The 14,516-nt window shown below is 41.7% G+C and overlaps 1 protein-coding gene across 3 annotated transcripts in view; it reads left to right on the plus strand.

The window, feature by feature from the left end:
• The window catches only part of SMARCAL1 (SNF2 related chromatin remodeling annealing helicase 1), a 40,464-nt gene that overhangs the window by 13,471 nt on the left and 12,477 nt on the right, over positions 1 to 14,516 (plus strand). For all 3 annotated transcript variants that reach the window (XM_074828828.1, XM_074828829.1, XM_074828830.1), the window contains 3 exons: positions 2,093 to 2,251; positions 4,011 to 4,076; positions 11,943 to 12,083. In XM_074828828.1, the coding sequence (XP_074684929.1) occupies positions 2,093 to 2,251; positions 4,011 to 4,076; positions 11,943 to 12,083 (366 nt within the window). The remainder of the gene's footprint in view (positions 1 to 2,092; positions 2,252 to 4,010; positions 4,077 to 11,942; positions 12,084 to 14,516) is intronic.

The following is a 14,516-nucleotide window of genomic DNA, read 5'->3' on the forward strand; positions in this document are numbered from 1 at the left end:
ACTTTTATGCTGTAAATTAGCCACATGCCCTTTATAAAAGGAGAGGGCAGTACACCTAGGAGCTTCCAGATACTTTCTCATTGCTGCCACCTTTGTCTAAGTTTTGGCCTAGTGTCAGCCACGTATTTTTTGGTTGGGATCTAACATTGCCTGCATGTTGGCCCGTTTTGGTTGTGGTGCTGTGCTGTGTTTGTGTGTGGTGGGGTTTTTGGTAGCAGGGGAGGAGGCTACAGTGGTGGCCCCCTGTGAGAAGCTTCTCAAGGCTTCCCCAGCTCCGAGTCAGACCTGCTTCTGCACCAAGGCTGAGCCAGTTAGTGATGGTGGCTGCGCCTGTGCAATATGTATTTAGGAAGGGGAATCTGGGAGGAGGGGTGGGAGTTGTGAGGAGGAGTTGCAAGGAGGACACCTATGCGAACACTGAGGTCAGTGGAAGAAAGGAGGAGGAAGGGGGTAGATGTGCCAGTGCAGAGCCACTCCCTTGCAGCTCGTGGTGAGAGGGCAGGCTGCCCCCCTGCCACCCATGGAGGTCACCAGGGGAGCAGAGACCCACCTGCAGCCTGTGGAGGACCCCACGCTGGAGCAAGTGACTGTGCCCAAAGAAGGCCGTGGCTCTGTGGGAAGAAGCCCCTGCTGTCCTGTGAGAGGGAACCATGCTAGAGCAGGAGAATAATGTGAGGAGTTCCCCCCACACCCTGAGGAGGAAGAAGTGGCATGACTGACTGCACCCCCCATCCTTCCTCCTGAAGGGGGGAGCAGGTAGAGGAATAAGGAGCAAAGCTAAGCCTAGAAAGAAGGGAGGGGTGGGGGGAAGGTGTTTTTAAGATGTGGTAATGCTTCTCACTGTCCTACACCGTCTGTTAAATGTTGTTGTTGTTAGTGTCTGAATTAAATTGGTATTCTTTTTCTTCCCCTGACAAGTCTGTCTTTTGCCCATGACTGTAATGGGTGAGTCATCCCTCTCTGTCCTTATCTTGATTCCTGAGCCTTTTGCTTTATTTTCTCCTTCCCAGTCCTGAGGGGGAAGGGGTGAGTGAGCGGCTGCATGGTGCTCAGTTGCCCTCTGAGCTCAAACCATGACAGGTACTTACCATAAATGGTGAAGGGTAGTTAATTGTTAGTTTCTCACATATTGAAAAATGTGAGAAGTTCATGTTTAACTCCTGGCTGCTTCATGTGGATGCCAGACAGAGGACAGGAATGACACTTGAGGGATTTCCACAAGTGAAGGGCCTGGAGACGGAGGTGCCATTCCTCACTTGGATACAGTTTTGTAGGGACCAGATCATGGTTACTAAAGCCCCAGCCAATTCTCTGCAGAGCAGCATCAGCAGAACTCAAATGTTGCAGAGAGGTTGGTGTCATTGGGGACACAATTACAAGGGAAATGGTGGGTGCTCAGTAGCTAACAGATGGGTTTGGGGGAGGATATCTTGCTCTGGTGTGTGGAGCATTTCAGGAGGTTGATTTGAATGACTATCACCACATGTATTTCAGCTGCTGTCATAGAGCAGCTGGTGTGTTGTCAACTTGATCTTTTCATTTTGTTTGGGGTTTTTTGTAGACTTAAGAAGGAGAGGTAGTGGAAGGGTTTTTGTTGATCTGGATGAGTTGTACTTTATCCTTGCTGTGGAGTAAACATGGCTACAGTGACAGATGTTTACTGCTTAGAAGTCTGTGTTTTAGACCCTGAGGTTTCCTGTTGAGTGGGAAAGCTAAATTTCCCTGTCAGTAGTGGTCACTGCATTCTCTGGCTCTGAGCAGAGCAGGTGACATCATCAGGAGGTTATGTACATTTCTACTACAGATCAGATTTTTTTCTTTTATTACTAAGAAGCAAGAATAGAGCATGTTTGAGCCTTCCCAGCTGCGGAAGGTAGATTTGACCGTCTTGCCTGAGTTCTGTTCTTGATCTTCCCATTACTAGGGTTGTTGCCTTGATGAGGCTGCTTACCCTTACTGTGCTCCCAGCTGATGTTGGGTGGTGGATGGGGTGGCTCCATGTTCTAAGCATTTATGAGGATGCTCTGTGAAGTGCTTTGGGATCCTGACAGGGGACATAAGAATGCAATTAATTGCTTTCCTTTTCCTCCAGGCATTTCACAGGTGGCTTCCGTCCTTGAGTCCAGGTAGCACCAATGTCATAGTGAGTGGCAAAGACAACCTAACAGCAAGCTTGATCAACATTGTCAGCTTTGACCTTCTCAGCAAGATGGACAAGCAACTTAAGAGCACTTTCCAAGTAGTTATTATTGTAAGTGGTACACTAAAATTTTGAAGTTAATTGTATGCTGCAAATGGGGTAACGTTTGTGTTGTACAGGAGAGAAGTGTGAAGTGGGCCTTATTTAGGACTGAAACTATCTTGTAGTTGTGGCTGTGATCACAGCTCTCTTCATGAGTAGAAGCAGGAGGTTTCTCTGAAACCTTTTGAGTTAACTAGTAGCATTTGATTCCTGAGGCTGTTTTCTCTTTCATTGGTTATGGTGCCTCTCTAGTTTCATTGTGGTTGGGCATGTCCTCTGCTGGAGAGAAAGGAGTTTAATGTGGTGTGTCTATTGGAATTGTATCTTTTTAAGGGGATTGGACTTCAGGTTGATGTTAGTGTTTATCCAGTAAACCAGATAACTTCTAAACATCAAGTACGTCGGTAAAGCATCAAAAAATCTCACTTTGCTTGTGTTCCACTGACAATCTGCTTTAAGCCTTCTTTGATCACTTGCATCATTTCTTAATTAGTTTGAAATCCATTTTTTAACCTTTTACGGAGCCATGATAAAAGGCGTTTTTCTAAATTTCAGTTACTAATATCCAAAACATTTAGTGTTTCAAATCTAGCTTGGATCAGTAAAGACCAAAAGTGTATGCGTGACTTACTATGAGTGTTTGATGTTCTCAGTCTAGTTTTTAGCACACATATGCACCTGTCCCTAAGATCATGACAATTGGAACATAATCCTTTTGTTTCTCAGGATCAGATGGGAATGTGGGAATAGATGGAGCTCTTTGGAGACCAAACTACTCATGGGGAAATTTCTTTTTTTTTTTTTTTTTTTTTTTTTTCCCCGCCTGCCCACTCTGACAAGACATTCTGTCAGGGTGGAAATGCATATTGTTACTTCTGTATGTTGGTGCTTGGAGTAAAGGGACTTGGGCTCTAGGGCTACTGCCCTGGAACCTTTTACCAGCCCTGAGCTGGCAGATGTTGTTTCTGTGTGTTGATATGTTCAAATCTGGACGCTGTATATGTTTTTACAGATGGGAGTAGTCCTACTGAGTGCTGAGCTTCCCTGCTTTTCCTTCCAATCTTCTTTTGATGGCTGGGAACATTAATGTAGCTGATTTGTGAATCGAGAGGAAGAAGGCTGTGCTTGAGAGGCTAAGCAGTTGTATTATCTTTGCATGCATGGTTGCTTGCTCATCTACACGTGGAAAGATGAGAGTACCCTTGGAGGGCGCTGATTACTTTTTGTGTCTAAGTTCTGCCTTGCTACAGTGGTAGAAATGAAGCCTGTTTGGGGGTGATGTCTCAAGTAGGATGCTGTTATCCACCTGGTGAGCCCTATCAGCAGAACAGTTGGATCCTAATTAGATTTCTTTTTTTCCTTATCGTTTTCATTAACCCCTTGTTTAGGGAAGTGGCACTGTATAGGCCTCCTATGTTTGCTGCATTTAAACGACACATAGGGGCAAATGAATATTGGTGGTGGAGGTAATGTTCCTCTTTCTCCAGCCCTCTCTGCTCACTTGCTTGCAGTTGTTTGAGATTTATGGCTTTAAGGTTTGATTTCTGTTCCATTTGCTTGCAGCTGTGGGTTTGAATGTAGGAATCCTGCTACTCTCCAAGCTGTCCTTTCATTTAGAATTTGATGTGACTATCCCAGTGCTTGAAATACCCTCTGGGATGATAGGCTTATAATATTAGATAAGTGAGAATACTGGGAATTTGTTCTGTAGCCTGCTGTTGGACTATGGATCAGAACTATCTTCACTTTCATGCTTGTTTTGTTTCAGGATGAATCTCATTTCCTAAAGAACATTAAAACTGCACGATGCCAAGCTGCCATGCCTCTACTCAAGGTGCGTATGCTGAGTGCCAAACCTCCAGCAGCTAAGGTCAGGCTCCCAAAGCAGTGTTGCTCCATTTACCAGGTTTTGGAGCCAGGAGCTGAATTCTGTTGTTGTGAAAATGGAAATACAGGTAACATTGTAGATCCAAGAGCAAAATTTGTCTCTGGCATAGCTACTTCTTTCTGTACAAATGTTAGATGGTAAGGCCTAACAAAAGAACTTTTAGAATCTCCCTTGATCTAATTGTGGTACTGCCACTGTTGAGTTTTATGGTGATGGGAAAAAAGGGAATGTCAAAACTTACCAAATGTCTTCAGGGAAAGTAGAATGTAGTAGTGTCAACATAGCTTGTTTAATGGAAATAATCAGTATCAGTTACGTCTTGGCACACAGATTGCTGCTGTATATCAAAATGATATTACCTAGGTCTCTTCCTTGGCTTTGGGCTCTACTCTGTTGCTGCAAGCTTCCAATGTATTTGTGTGGCTAGGGTTCATGAGTGTTCCTGTTGGTAAGCGTACAGAGCTAGCGGGAAATGGCAGAATGTGAGGTTAGCAAGACAGGTGGCCCACAGAAGGGAGGCAATATTCAATTATGCAATAACAGGAGAAATGTAAATTTTAATGTCTGCCTGTTGTCCTGGGATCAAGGAATCAAATTGTCCCTGGTAGCCTCTAAGTAGATTAAAGTTATGAGTAGTTTCTAGACACTGCAGTCTGTACATTAGAACAAGGTAAATGCAGTTCCCTTCAGCAATTATCATCAAGTGTGTATAAAGAGAAGATTCAATCTGTGATGGCTTTAGAGCAACCAACTTTTATATGCAAGATTCTTAATAGCAAACCAAAGGTGGCTGTGCTTGAGTAACTTCATTCTCTTTAAAGGCCTGACTCTTGTCTTCTCTTGGCTTTCAAATCATTTCAGGCTTTTAATGTTTGGAAACTAAGTAGGAAGTCCAATTTTATGAGCAGTTTGAAGTACAATAATTAGGGTGTATATCTGAAAATGGTGGAAAATAACAAATTCACCTCATTGCAAAATGCCCAACAAGCGGTCTTATCCTTTCCTACTTGTAGCTTTGTAAGGATCAGCTTGTCAAAGTTATTTGCAGTCTGGAAGATAGGAGAGTGAAAGATAGTAGCTGTTAAGCAGAGGTTAATTGCCTGTATGCGCTTACTGAGAATTTATTTTTATGCTGTCACATCACTGGTCTTAGAGAATTGAGAATGGGTGCTTCTGAAACAGAATTTCAGTCTTCTGGAAGCATTAAGAGTTTCATGTTCATATCATGCATTATCTCACCTGCAAACACCATACTGTACCAGATGTTTTGTGTTAGGTACATTTTATTCTCCTGCTTGCTGACTATAACTTCTGAAGCAGGTACTTGCTATAATAGCCACTCTTTGCCCTCCTTGCTTTCCAACACGGGCATTTTGCTCTAAAACTAGCCCCGTTGACAGCTTTGTCTTCAACTACTAGTGAGTGATGCTGTGTTCATTACTGGCATGGCACAACACATCACAGTAATGCTTTCATATTTGAAAGAACTGCCAGAATAGGAGGAGTTTTCACTGCTCAAATACTGGATTTAACAACTATACTGTGTCATCTTTATAGTAAATAGTCAATGGGGTAAAAATGGGAGTATTTTCAGTATTTACATGATACTTTGAGATTACTGAATAAGAGGCATTGATAAACATGTTGCTGAGGATTACTTTGTGTTAAAAGGATTAGAGCAGTACTGGGGCTCTTAGAAGAGACCAAAATAAGGTGTATCCATAGGCAAGCCCGTGATAGGTACACTGCTGCTAGCACCACGGTCCCTACCTCAAGATCAGAGTGTGAAGCCATGACAGTGCTGTAACCAGAGCCCCTGGAGTCAACTCATGCCTTGTCTACTTTGTAAACGTTGCCACTTATAGCTGTTGGTAGCATTATGCAACTTTAATCTTTCTGAAATTGCCATAGTTGCTTATATTTTCTACAAGGTTCCGAACATCCTAAAGCATGAAAGCTTAGCCTTGAACTGACTTTTGGGGACAGAAAGGGGAAAAAAAAAAAAAAACCACAAACCTAAGAAATGTGATCCTTGGTCCTTGCATACTGCAAAGATTTATGAGTCCATAATGACACTGGACAGATCTAAGTTAAAATGTTTGAGCCTGTAATGTTTCTGTCACTTCCATCCATACTTAATGGATTCTTTTTATCTTGACAGATTCTGCTCCTGTGACTTCTCTATTTGAATAATAAGTAAAATATAAAAATTGTTGTGAGTATTTAGACAGAACTGCACAATAATCAGATTAAATCAATACATTCATAATAAAGATGACTTATGTTGGATATTAATTTGGCAACTGTCTTGTTAAACAGCTAAGCTGTATCTCCACCTCTGAAATATTTAACCCATGGCTACGGCATTTAAAGCCTCATTTTAGTTTTAATATCTGACTGGTTTTCAAAATGAAGTGGTATTTTTAGCCACTCAGTAATAATTCATCTTTTCCTGCTCTCTCGTCTATATTGTGGAGCAAGTGTGGTATGGAATTGTCAAGCAGAACCATGTATTAAATATGTGGCCTAAGTTTGTCAGCTGGGGACTTCCAGACATTTTTTTAATATTAAAAAAGCCCACAAATTCTGTGTGGTGCAGTATTCGGTGTGTGTAGTATTCAGTATCTGTTGTGACATACTTAGCTGCTACTCTGACAGAGATATAGGAAAGCTTTGCTTGGGGCAGTAGAAAGTGTGACTGCACTTTTATAATCGCTGGATGTATGCAATGACCATACTTGCTACCTGGTAGCTTGCTCCAGGTTGTCATTAGTTTCGGGTAAGTATATAGACATGTTGTGCCCAATTTATTGTTATTGGACAAAACTTTGAGAGGAATTTATAAACAGTAAGACAGGGTGAGCTGAAACAGCAGCAGCAAAACATTTAGGCCAGATTTCTTATTCCCTTCAACGTTCCCAGTGGAGTGCAAACTTGTGGGTGTGCAGACTTGTACATGGGGGAGAATGCTTCATCCACCTGCATGGAACCGGGTGTCAGAGTTTGTACACAGTCCGTGTGCATCCCTGCAAAATTATTGAGGCAGTTGGATTGAAAGCTGCAGTAGAGAACAGTCGTTTGATGTTTTGGCATGTGGCAAAAATCCTGCTCTCAAGCTCAGCCAGCTTTCACAGTGGCCAGTCTGTGCCAGCAGTTGTGTGAGATCTGTCCCCAGCTTCAGCATCTCTCATGGTACTCAAGAGAGCTAGAAGTTCCTCTGTTCAAAGTGGTCCTTTTCTCTTGTTTCCACACACATCAAAGTGAGAACAGTCTCATACTGTTGGGCTTTGGTTGAGTCACCAGAAAGCCTGGTCAGGCCTGGCTTGTCCCTGCTGCTAATCCAGAGCTGCCACAATCAGTAATAGGACCTACTTGTCACCTTGTTTTCTTTAGTCTCATGTTTGGGACTAAGTTGTCCTGGGTGTACTGACAATACTGGTTGTTCCCTTCGCCTCCGCCCTGCGTCAGCCTCCCTCAGAGGCAGAAAGTGTCATGGTGTTACCTTTTGTGGGCATTTTGTTTTACCTTCCAAGATTAGAGTGGCCCAGAGACTGAACATAGGAGAGGGACTATACATCTACTAATATCCATGGAATAACAAAGCCCCAGGGATGTAGATGAAGAAGAAACATCAAACCAGAAGTTTTTCACTGATCTGTGGTGCGATCTCTTGGGGACTGGAGTGAAAAGGATTCTACATCCTTCGACCAGCCAAAGTGCTGCATGGTCTTTGTTCTTCTCTAATTGCATGGAGTACTGCAAGGCAGTGGAAACTGGGGAAGGTCCCAATGGAACATGGATGAGTTGTTTGGAAGCATGACAGTAAGTTTTTAGTGAAGAACTAGTTGGGTTAGAAACAGAGAATTAAAAAGTAGTATCTAATCAAAGATTCTAATGGCATAAAATAGTCTTATTCCTGTTGTGCTCCCTTGTGGGCTTTGTTCCACAACATTTGGGTAATATTACTAATGTGATTTTTCCTGTTGAGTTGCTGTTCAGGTTAATAGCATGATGCACATCCTGGTGTTTGCAGGGTTAAAGGTCTTTGTTTCTATTACGGAATTTCAAATACATTGTGTGGCTAGAATCTAATACTCTTTGTGCTTGTTTTAATAAAGAGATGCTTAAAAATAATGGAGGGAAATAGGTCACCGCTGAAGGTAGAAGGTGAGGAGAGAACACAAAATTCTCCCTTTTCAGTGGGAAATACATAGTGGCTGTCTTCAGGGATTACAAATCCATGTGGATTGGATAAATAAGCCTTTGCTTGTTGTCATCTGCTGAGAGAAGGACCTTCCTCTTGAAGTTGGAGAAGCTGTGTCTGCATCTTCAGATCTACTCTTAACTTCCAATTTCCCTTCCTTCTCGAAATAGGGAGGTAGTGTAATTTGCTTCAGTCATAGCTGATCATCACCAGTTGACACAGATTCTATGTCTAGGTGTCAAGAATAGGGAAAGGCATTTCCATTTTTTGGAATAACCACTGTAGGATCATCTTATGAAATGCAGAGCCCTGTCTATCTTACCCAAGTACAGAAACACTCTTCAAAACAGCTGCAACCCTTTCTGTTTATCAAAACTTCTATTTCATCAGGTGATCATCTCTATTTTATTATGGCCACTCTCAGATCTTTCATTTCACAGGACAAGGTATTCTTACGTTAAGCAGGTCAAAATGACAGAGTAAGCAAAAACTAGGGACACAAGTAATTTTACAGCCAGAACCAGCCACACTTGTTTAAAAAAAGTATGTCAGTCTGTTAGCATATGGCAGAGCTCATGCTGTGAAATTCATTTAACACAGAGACAGTCATTGTATGTTAATGAGGCTCTTTGCATGTTCAATTATTTCCTTGTGGCATAAACCCCCTTCTCACCTACTCCCCTTTGAATCAGTTGGGTGCTGGGTTTTGACCTCTAAAGTAAGTGCCATCGGGGTTTACCATTTCATAAATTATTCTTTGACTTTCAAAAGTGACTTTTGTAAATGTTGTCACAGCTGTGGAATTAATTCTTGCTGGTGTATTGTGTGTGCAAGTGTAATGCTACAAAGACACAGTCTTATGTTACTTAGTAAATGAGGGCTACAGACCAGCTCTCCACTAGTCAAAGTCACAAGTTCCCTTGAGCAATCTCACAAGAAAGTAGCTGTAAGAACAGTCACAAGGACACATGAGAGAGAGGAGTGCTTCTGGGGAAGATTAAACTTTGTGCCTAAATGCTAATAAGCAACAAATGTTAGTTCTCCTATGTGGAAATATGTACCAACTGATTACAGATCTGGTTTTGCTAGAAAGTCCCTGCAATCTTATTTTCTGTGCTGTTGTTCCATATTATTCTTATAGGCCTCAGAAGAAAGGGTGTAAGCTCTCATTCTTGACAGCACAGAAGGTTCAGCAGGAAACAAGAATTAGGCAGTGATCAGCAGAGACCTCTCTGCAGGAGCAAATCTTTATTGGCATCTATTCAAAATGAGTTGCCGCTAGAAAAAGAAATGTGAATCAAAGACATTTCTTTCATCCAGAATTTAAGGAAGCCTTCAGCACTCAGAAACTTGTCTTCCTAGGATTTTTTTTCTTCTCTTCTTTCTTGGGCTCCTTCTGTCATGGACTTTAAAACTGAAAGGGACCCTTGAGATATTGAGTTAGACCACCTATATTCCACAGAATTTTCTGAAATTAATTTCTTCAAGTTCTTCACAGCTCTTGTAGAGCTGGTGTCTTCTGTTTTTTTGGTTGGTTTGGGGTTTTTTATTGTTTTTTAATTCTCGATTTGTTTAAAATGATTAATTATGGAAGGTGTATCACAGCACTTGGTAAGTGCTTGCAATGGTTAGATACCCTATTTGTTCAGAAATAAGTTGCGCACAGCAAAGAAGCGGCTGGACAATTGATAGCAGAATTGATATAACCTGTAATTTCATCATTCTCTCTTTTGATAACTATTTAGGGCTTGGGGAAGGAGCTTGACTAATTGTTGTGACTACTGAGGAATTAGTGTTCCAACCTCGTCTCATGTAACTGCTGGGGAACACCCTCCAAATAGGAGGAGCCTTGAGGATGGCAGAAAACCTTTCAAAACAGTTGGGTTTATGTTACATTTAATATGTCCCTGGTCTGTTCTGAGTGAACTTTTCCCGGTTTAGCCTGATCCAGAGTTACTTGAAATGAGCAGTCTGTAATTGCATGACCTCCATGTTGTCTTTTTCCTAGCAGTGGCCTTCTGTTAGTCCAGGAGGAAAAAGTTTAATTTGGAGGTTTCTTGCACATGTGGGACTAGCTTGTCTTGTGTTTCAGCAGATTTCTGAGGGTGGTGTCAGCTTACTCCTCAAAGGCTTCTGCAAGGCATCAGGTATTGTCTAGGTTCTGCTCAGTTGTCCTCCACTGTTACCTTAATTTTAAGAACTGACCTAATTTCTGCTTTATCACTTTGTTTCCCCATGGGATCTGATATCTTTGGTCTCTGTGACTCCTCTGTCTTTTGAGTAGCATAGGCACCTCTGTCTTGTGCGAACTAGCTCTCACCTTCTGACATGTCCAAAGGTTTCACCTCTCCTCTTACTTAGTTCAATAAATATCCTGCTTTTTTAAATGTTTATGGGAATTGTCTGATCCTGGTGGTGATCACAGTTCCTTCTGATCTGTTTGATAGGGATGGAGGGAGAAGGCAAGTCCCACCTTGATTACAACGTACATATAAATATCTGATAGAGAGTCCTGAAATTAATTTCCGGTAGCTGATCTGTGAACACTTTTTCTACCAGATTTGGTTGGCGAGTGGATGAATCAGCTGAATAGATTTGGGTGACTGGTAGATCTCAGTGAAATGATAAAAGAATTTCATTTTCTTTTTCATTTAAATGTGAATGAGCTGTTGGTACAGATGTCACTCAAGAATCTCTGTTATTTTAATGAACCTGCATTAAACCATGCAGGAAATTACAAGGCATGTGTAATTTAACTACTGTATGTGAATTTACAGCAGTAGAAATTCATAGATCTCATCTAATAATAGAATTAGATAATAATGGAGGTATGAGGGTAGAAATGCATCTTGGAGGCTTTTATGTCTATAGTGTCTTTTTTTTTTCCCCCACTTTTTGGGTGCACCTGCTTTAGATACAGGTTTCCACCCCCTTCCTGTCTGCCCCGCAACACATGTTTTACAATCTTCTTGCATGATTCATATTTATTAACTCATGTTCTAGCATCCAGCCAGCTGTGCCTAGACTCACCATGGCTGTTAGATGGGCCATTTTCTGGTCCTGAAGGCAGCTTCATCTTTCTCTCCTTGCTAGTAGAATTTAAAAAGAAAAAAAAATTAACAAAAATAAAAAATCCTACTTCTTCTGGATCTCTTCTGCTTTTGTGAGGAAGACAGTCTGTTTATGGCTTGCTGTGGCAGGTTTATTACAAGAGAATTTATTTTGGAGGTGAGGCTGTACCTGAGAGGGTGTGTCACTTTCCCGTGACATCTGATGCCAATTGAAATGCTAGATATTAACGTATCTAGTGGGTAAATGCCAGTTCAGAAAGTACTGTCATAAAAATTGATGTCCCCTTCCCTTACAGTATGTGGATGATGAATAAGAAACAATATGGTTTGTCCTGCTTCCTAGAAGTTTTAAACACTGTCCTTGAGTGTCTTCAGGCAGTGAAGGCTGAAAGTATCTGTGGAAGGTGAAGTACTCTTCCATTTAGGGTGCTTAGACAACGGCTCTGAGAATTTCTTTCTGGACTGGAGATGACTTCTTAGCAGGCTTTGCTTATATTGTAAGCTCTATGATAATAGTGCTCTATTTTGCTTTTTCAGGCTGCCAGGAGAGTGATCTTACTTTCGGGAACCCCTGCCATGTCGCGGCCCGCGGAGCTTTACACGCAGATCGCAGCTGTCCAGCCAGCCTTCTTTCCACACTACCACTCCTTTGGGCTACGTTACTGTGATGCCAAGAAGGTACTTCACTGGGGGAAGTGGCAGACTGGGACTCTGCAAACAGCATTTTATTTTGTTATTTTCAAAATGTGGAGGCTTTTTCTTTTCTCTCTTCTGTCTGATGTTGCATCTTTTTTTGAGAGAGTCTCACTGCAGAGTAACATTTTCAAAAGCTCTCAACCTGAGAAGCTGTAGGCGCTGCAATGGTGGGCCTGAGACATGGAGACGGTAATGCTTCATGTCAAAATCTGCCCTGAAAGCCACAGAATTAAAAAGCTAAAAAAAAAGGAAAAATGGCCACAGCTGGGAAAGGAGCCTGTTCTAATAAGAATTTGCCCCCAGAATGTTTTAAATGTTTTAAACTATGTGACCTTTTAAGCATCTTCAAATTTGGGCTAATTGATTTAAAAACAAACAAACAAACAAAACAGTTTCTAGTCTGATTTACTGACTGTTTAACAAAGTAAAGCCTCTGCTTGAGATTTTAGACTTTATATTTCCAGGTAAGTTAAAAATGAAGGCTTACAGTCTTTGTATTCCACCCTTTTCTAATTCAGGAAATGGATGTGATCCTCAGCATATCTTGAGAATAAATTAACTTCTTTGATCTCTGCCAGCTGCTTAGCCATGGTTTCAGCAGAGTCATTGAGTCCAACCACTACAAGATCTTGGCTTTGCGGGGAGCCAGCATTTGCAGCCATGATGGCAGTCTTGCTCTCAATGTACGGGCAACTCAGCTGTGCTTGGATTTGCCATCTCTAGGGCTGCTCTGTGTGTTGGAACACACACTGCTGAGAGAAGAGCTCTTGCAGCTGCCTGTTGTAAAAGGAGGCTCTGGGATCTTCTGTGCTGGTTGCATAGACACAGAAAGGGGAACCAAAGTTAAAGTTCCTCCAAGTTCTGATTCAGAACAACAGCTGTCTAATCTGGCTTGCAGTCCAGGACAGGCATGTAGCAGTTAGTGTGTGGCACAGAATGGTTTGGCAGTGTGAGCATGGTCCCGTAGTACATGAACTTGCTTGCTCTGCTTTGTTCTCAAGTGATCCATTTCACTTGTGCCTCCTTTTCTGTAAGACAGTTTGCTCAGCAATAATTTTCAACACAGCGCTTGGAAACACCAAATGACCATTTCAGTGCTTAAAAATATTTACAGAAGAACTGAACATCATTGGTGTATGCCATAAAAATAGTTATAGCTATTCATAGGGCTTTTGTGTTTTGTTTTCTTTTCACTGTTTGGGGTAGCTAACATATGCCAAGTTTCCAACAGGAAGATTCATATTTCAGTCTCATATAAAGTTCTCAAGTCCCCTTTGTCCTATATCTGAATGCCCACTTTTACTTTCGTAGCTAGTGTAGTGCTGTTCTATGTATGTCCAAATGTGCAAGCTACATGAGCAATTCATTGGCTTTGGTGCTTATATGCTGATACCACTGATTAAAGTAAAGCCATTAGCATGCAGAATCACAGATACAGAGCTTGAGTTCTGGAAGATGACACCATTCATATTGGCAAAGCACTGCTTTCCTGACAGAGGTTAAGCTTATCATTTCTCCATCCACAGTAGGAATCATATGGAGGGAGAGGGCCATGTCTTCTGCTGAGCTTCATTATCTTTTTTTGAAAGATTCCTGCCTGAGTGGAGTTCAGAATGCTTTCTAGAGGGAAATGAAGAGATGCAATTTAAGCTCGTTGGTTTTCTGCAGTAAAAAGGAAAGTTGAATTGCAGTGTGTGAGTCTAAATAGGCTTGAAGTTTTATAAACCCTTTGAGGGTAAAGTTCTGCACGACTAGCTGTTGCTTCAATTATGAGGCATATGGACCTCAGGTAAGATGTTGAATTGGATAAAAGAAATAAAATTGTTTTACAGGATCCAGGTTTTAACAGTGTATTCTGTGTAAATGAGTTTCCAACCTACAATGAAACTCAGCATGGAGGTCACAGTCTGTATCAGCTTCCCTTCAAAGCCTCTGCAGGGTTTCTAGTACAAGTTTTTTGTTTCTCTGTTTGACCTGCCTCTACTAGACAGTTGAATATTGCTGGTCTTCTCAGTGTTCGCTTGGGACGTTTTGCTACAGTTAATGTCAGTAAATGATAGAGTGAACCTAGAGTTTGGTTATTTAGAGAAGAAGTGGGGCTGCTGGAAATGAGATGTGGATACTATTAGAGGAAAAAATGGGACTGTTGAATATTGGGTTGCCATAGATCCACTCAGCAATGAGTAAATTAAAAGGTGTTTTGATGACTGTAGTTGTTCCCTCATGACTGTAGTATGTCCCTCATGTTCCTTTTTTGCAGCTCTAACCCGAGATTGTGTTAGGAGTTACATCCTCTCTGAAGAACTGTTGTAGTACTTTTGCTGTCATTAGTTAAATAGGTTCTTCTTTCTGTCCTGAAGTGGCAGCATTATGAGCGGGGCTGGAATTGCACAGAACCAGAGGTTTTGCAAGGCT

The sequence above is a fragment of the Strix aluco genome, chromosome 6 (assembly GCF_031877795.1).
Source record: "Strix aluco isolate bStrAlu1 chromosome 6, bStrAlu1.hap1, whole genome shotgun sequence".
Taxonomy (NCBI): Eukaryota; Metazoa; Chordata; class Aves; order Strigiformes; family Strigidae; genus Strix; species Strix aluco.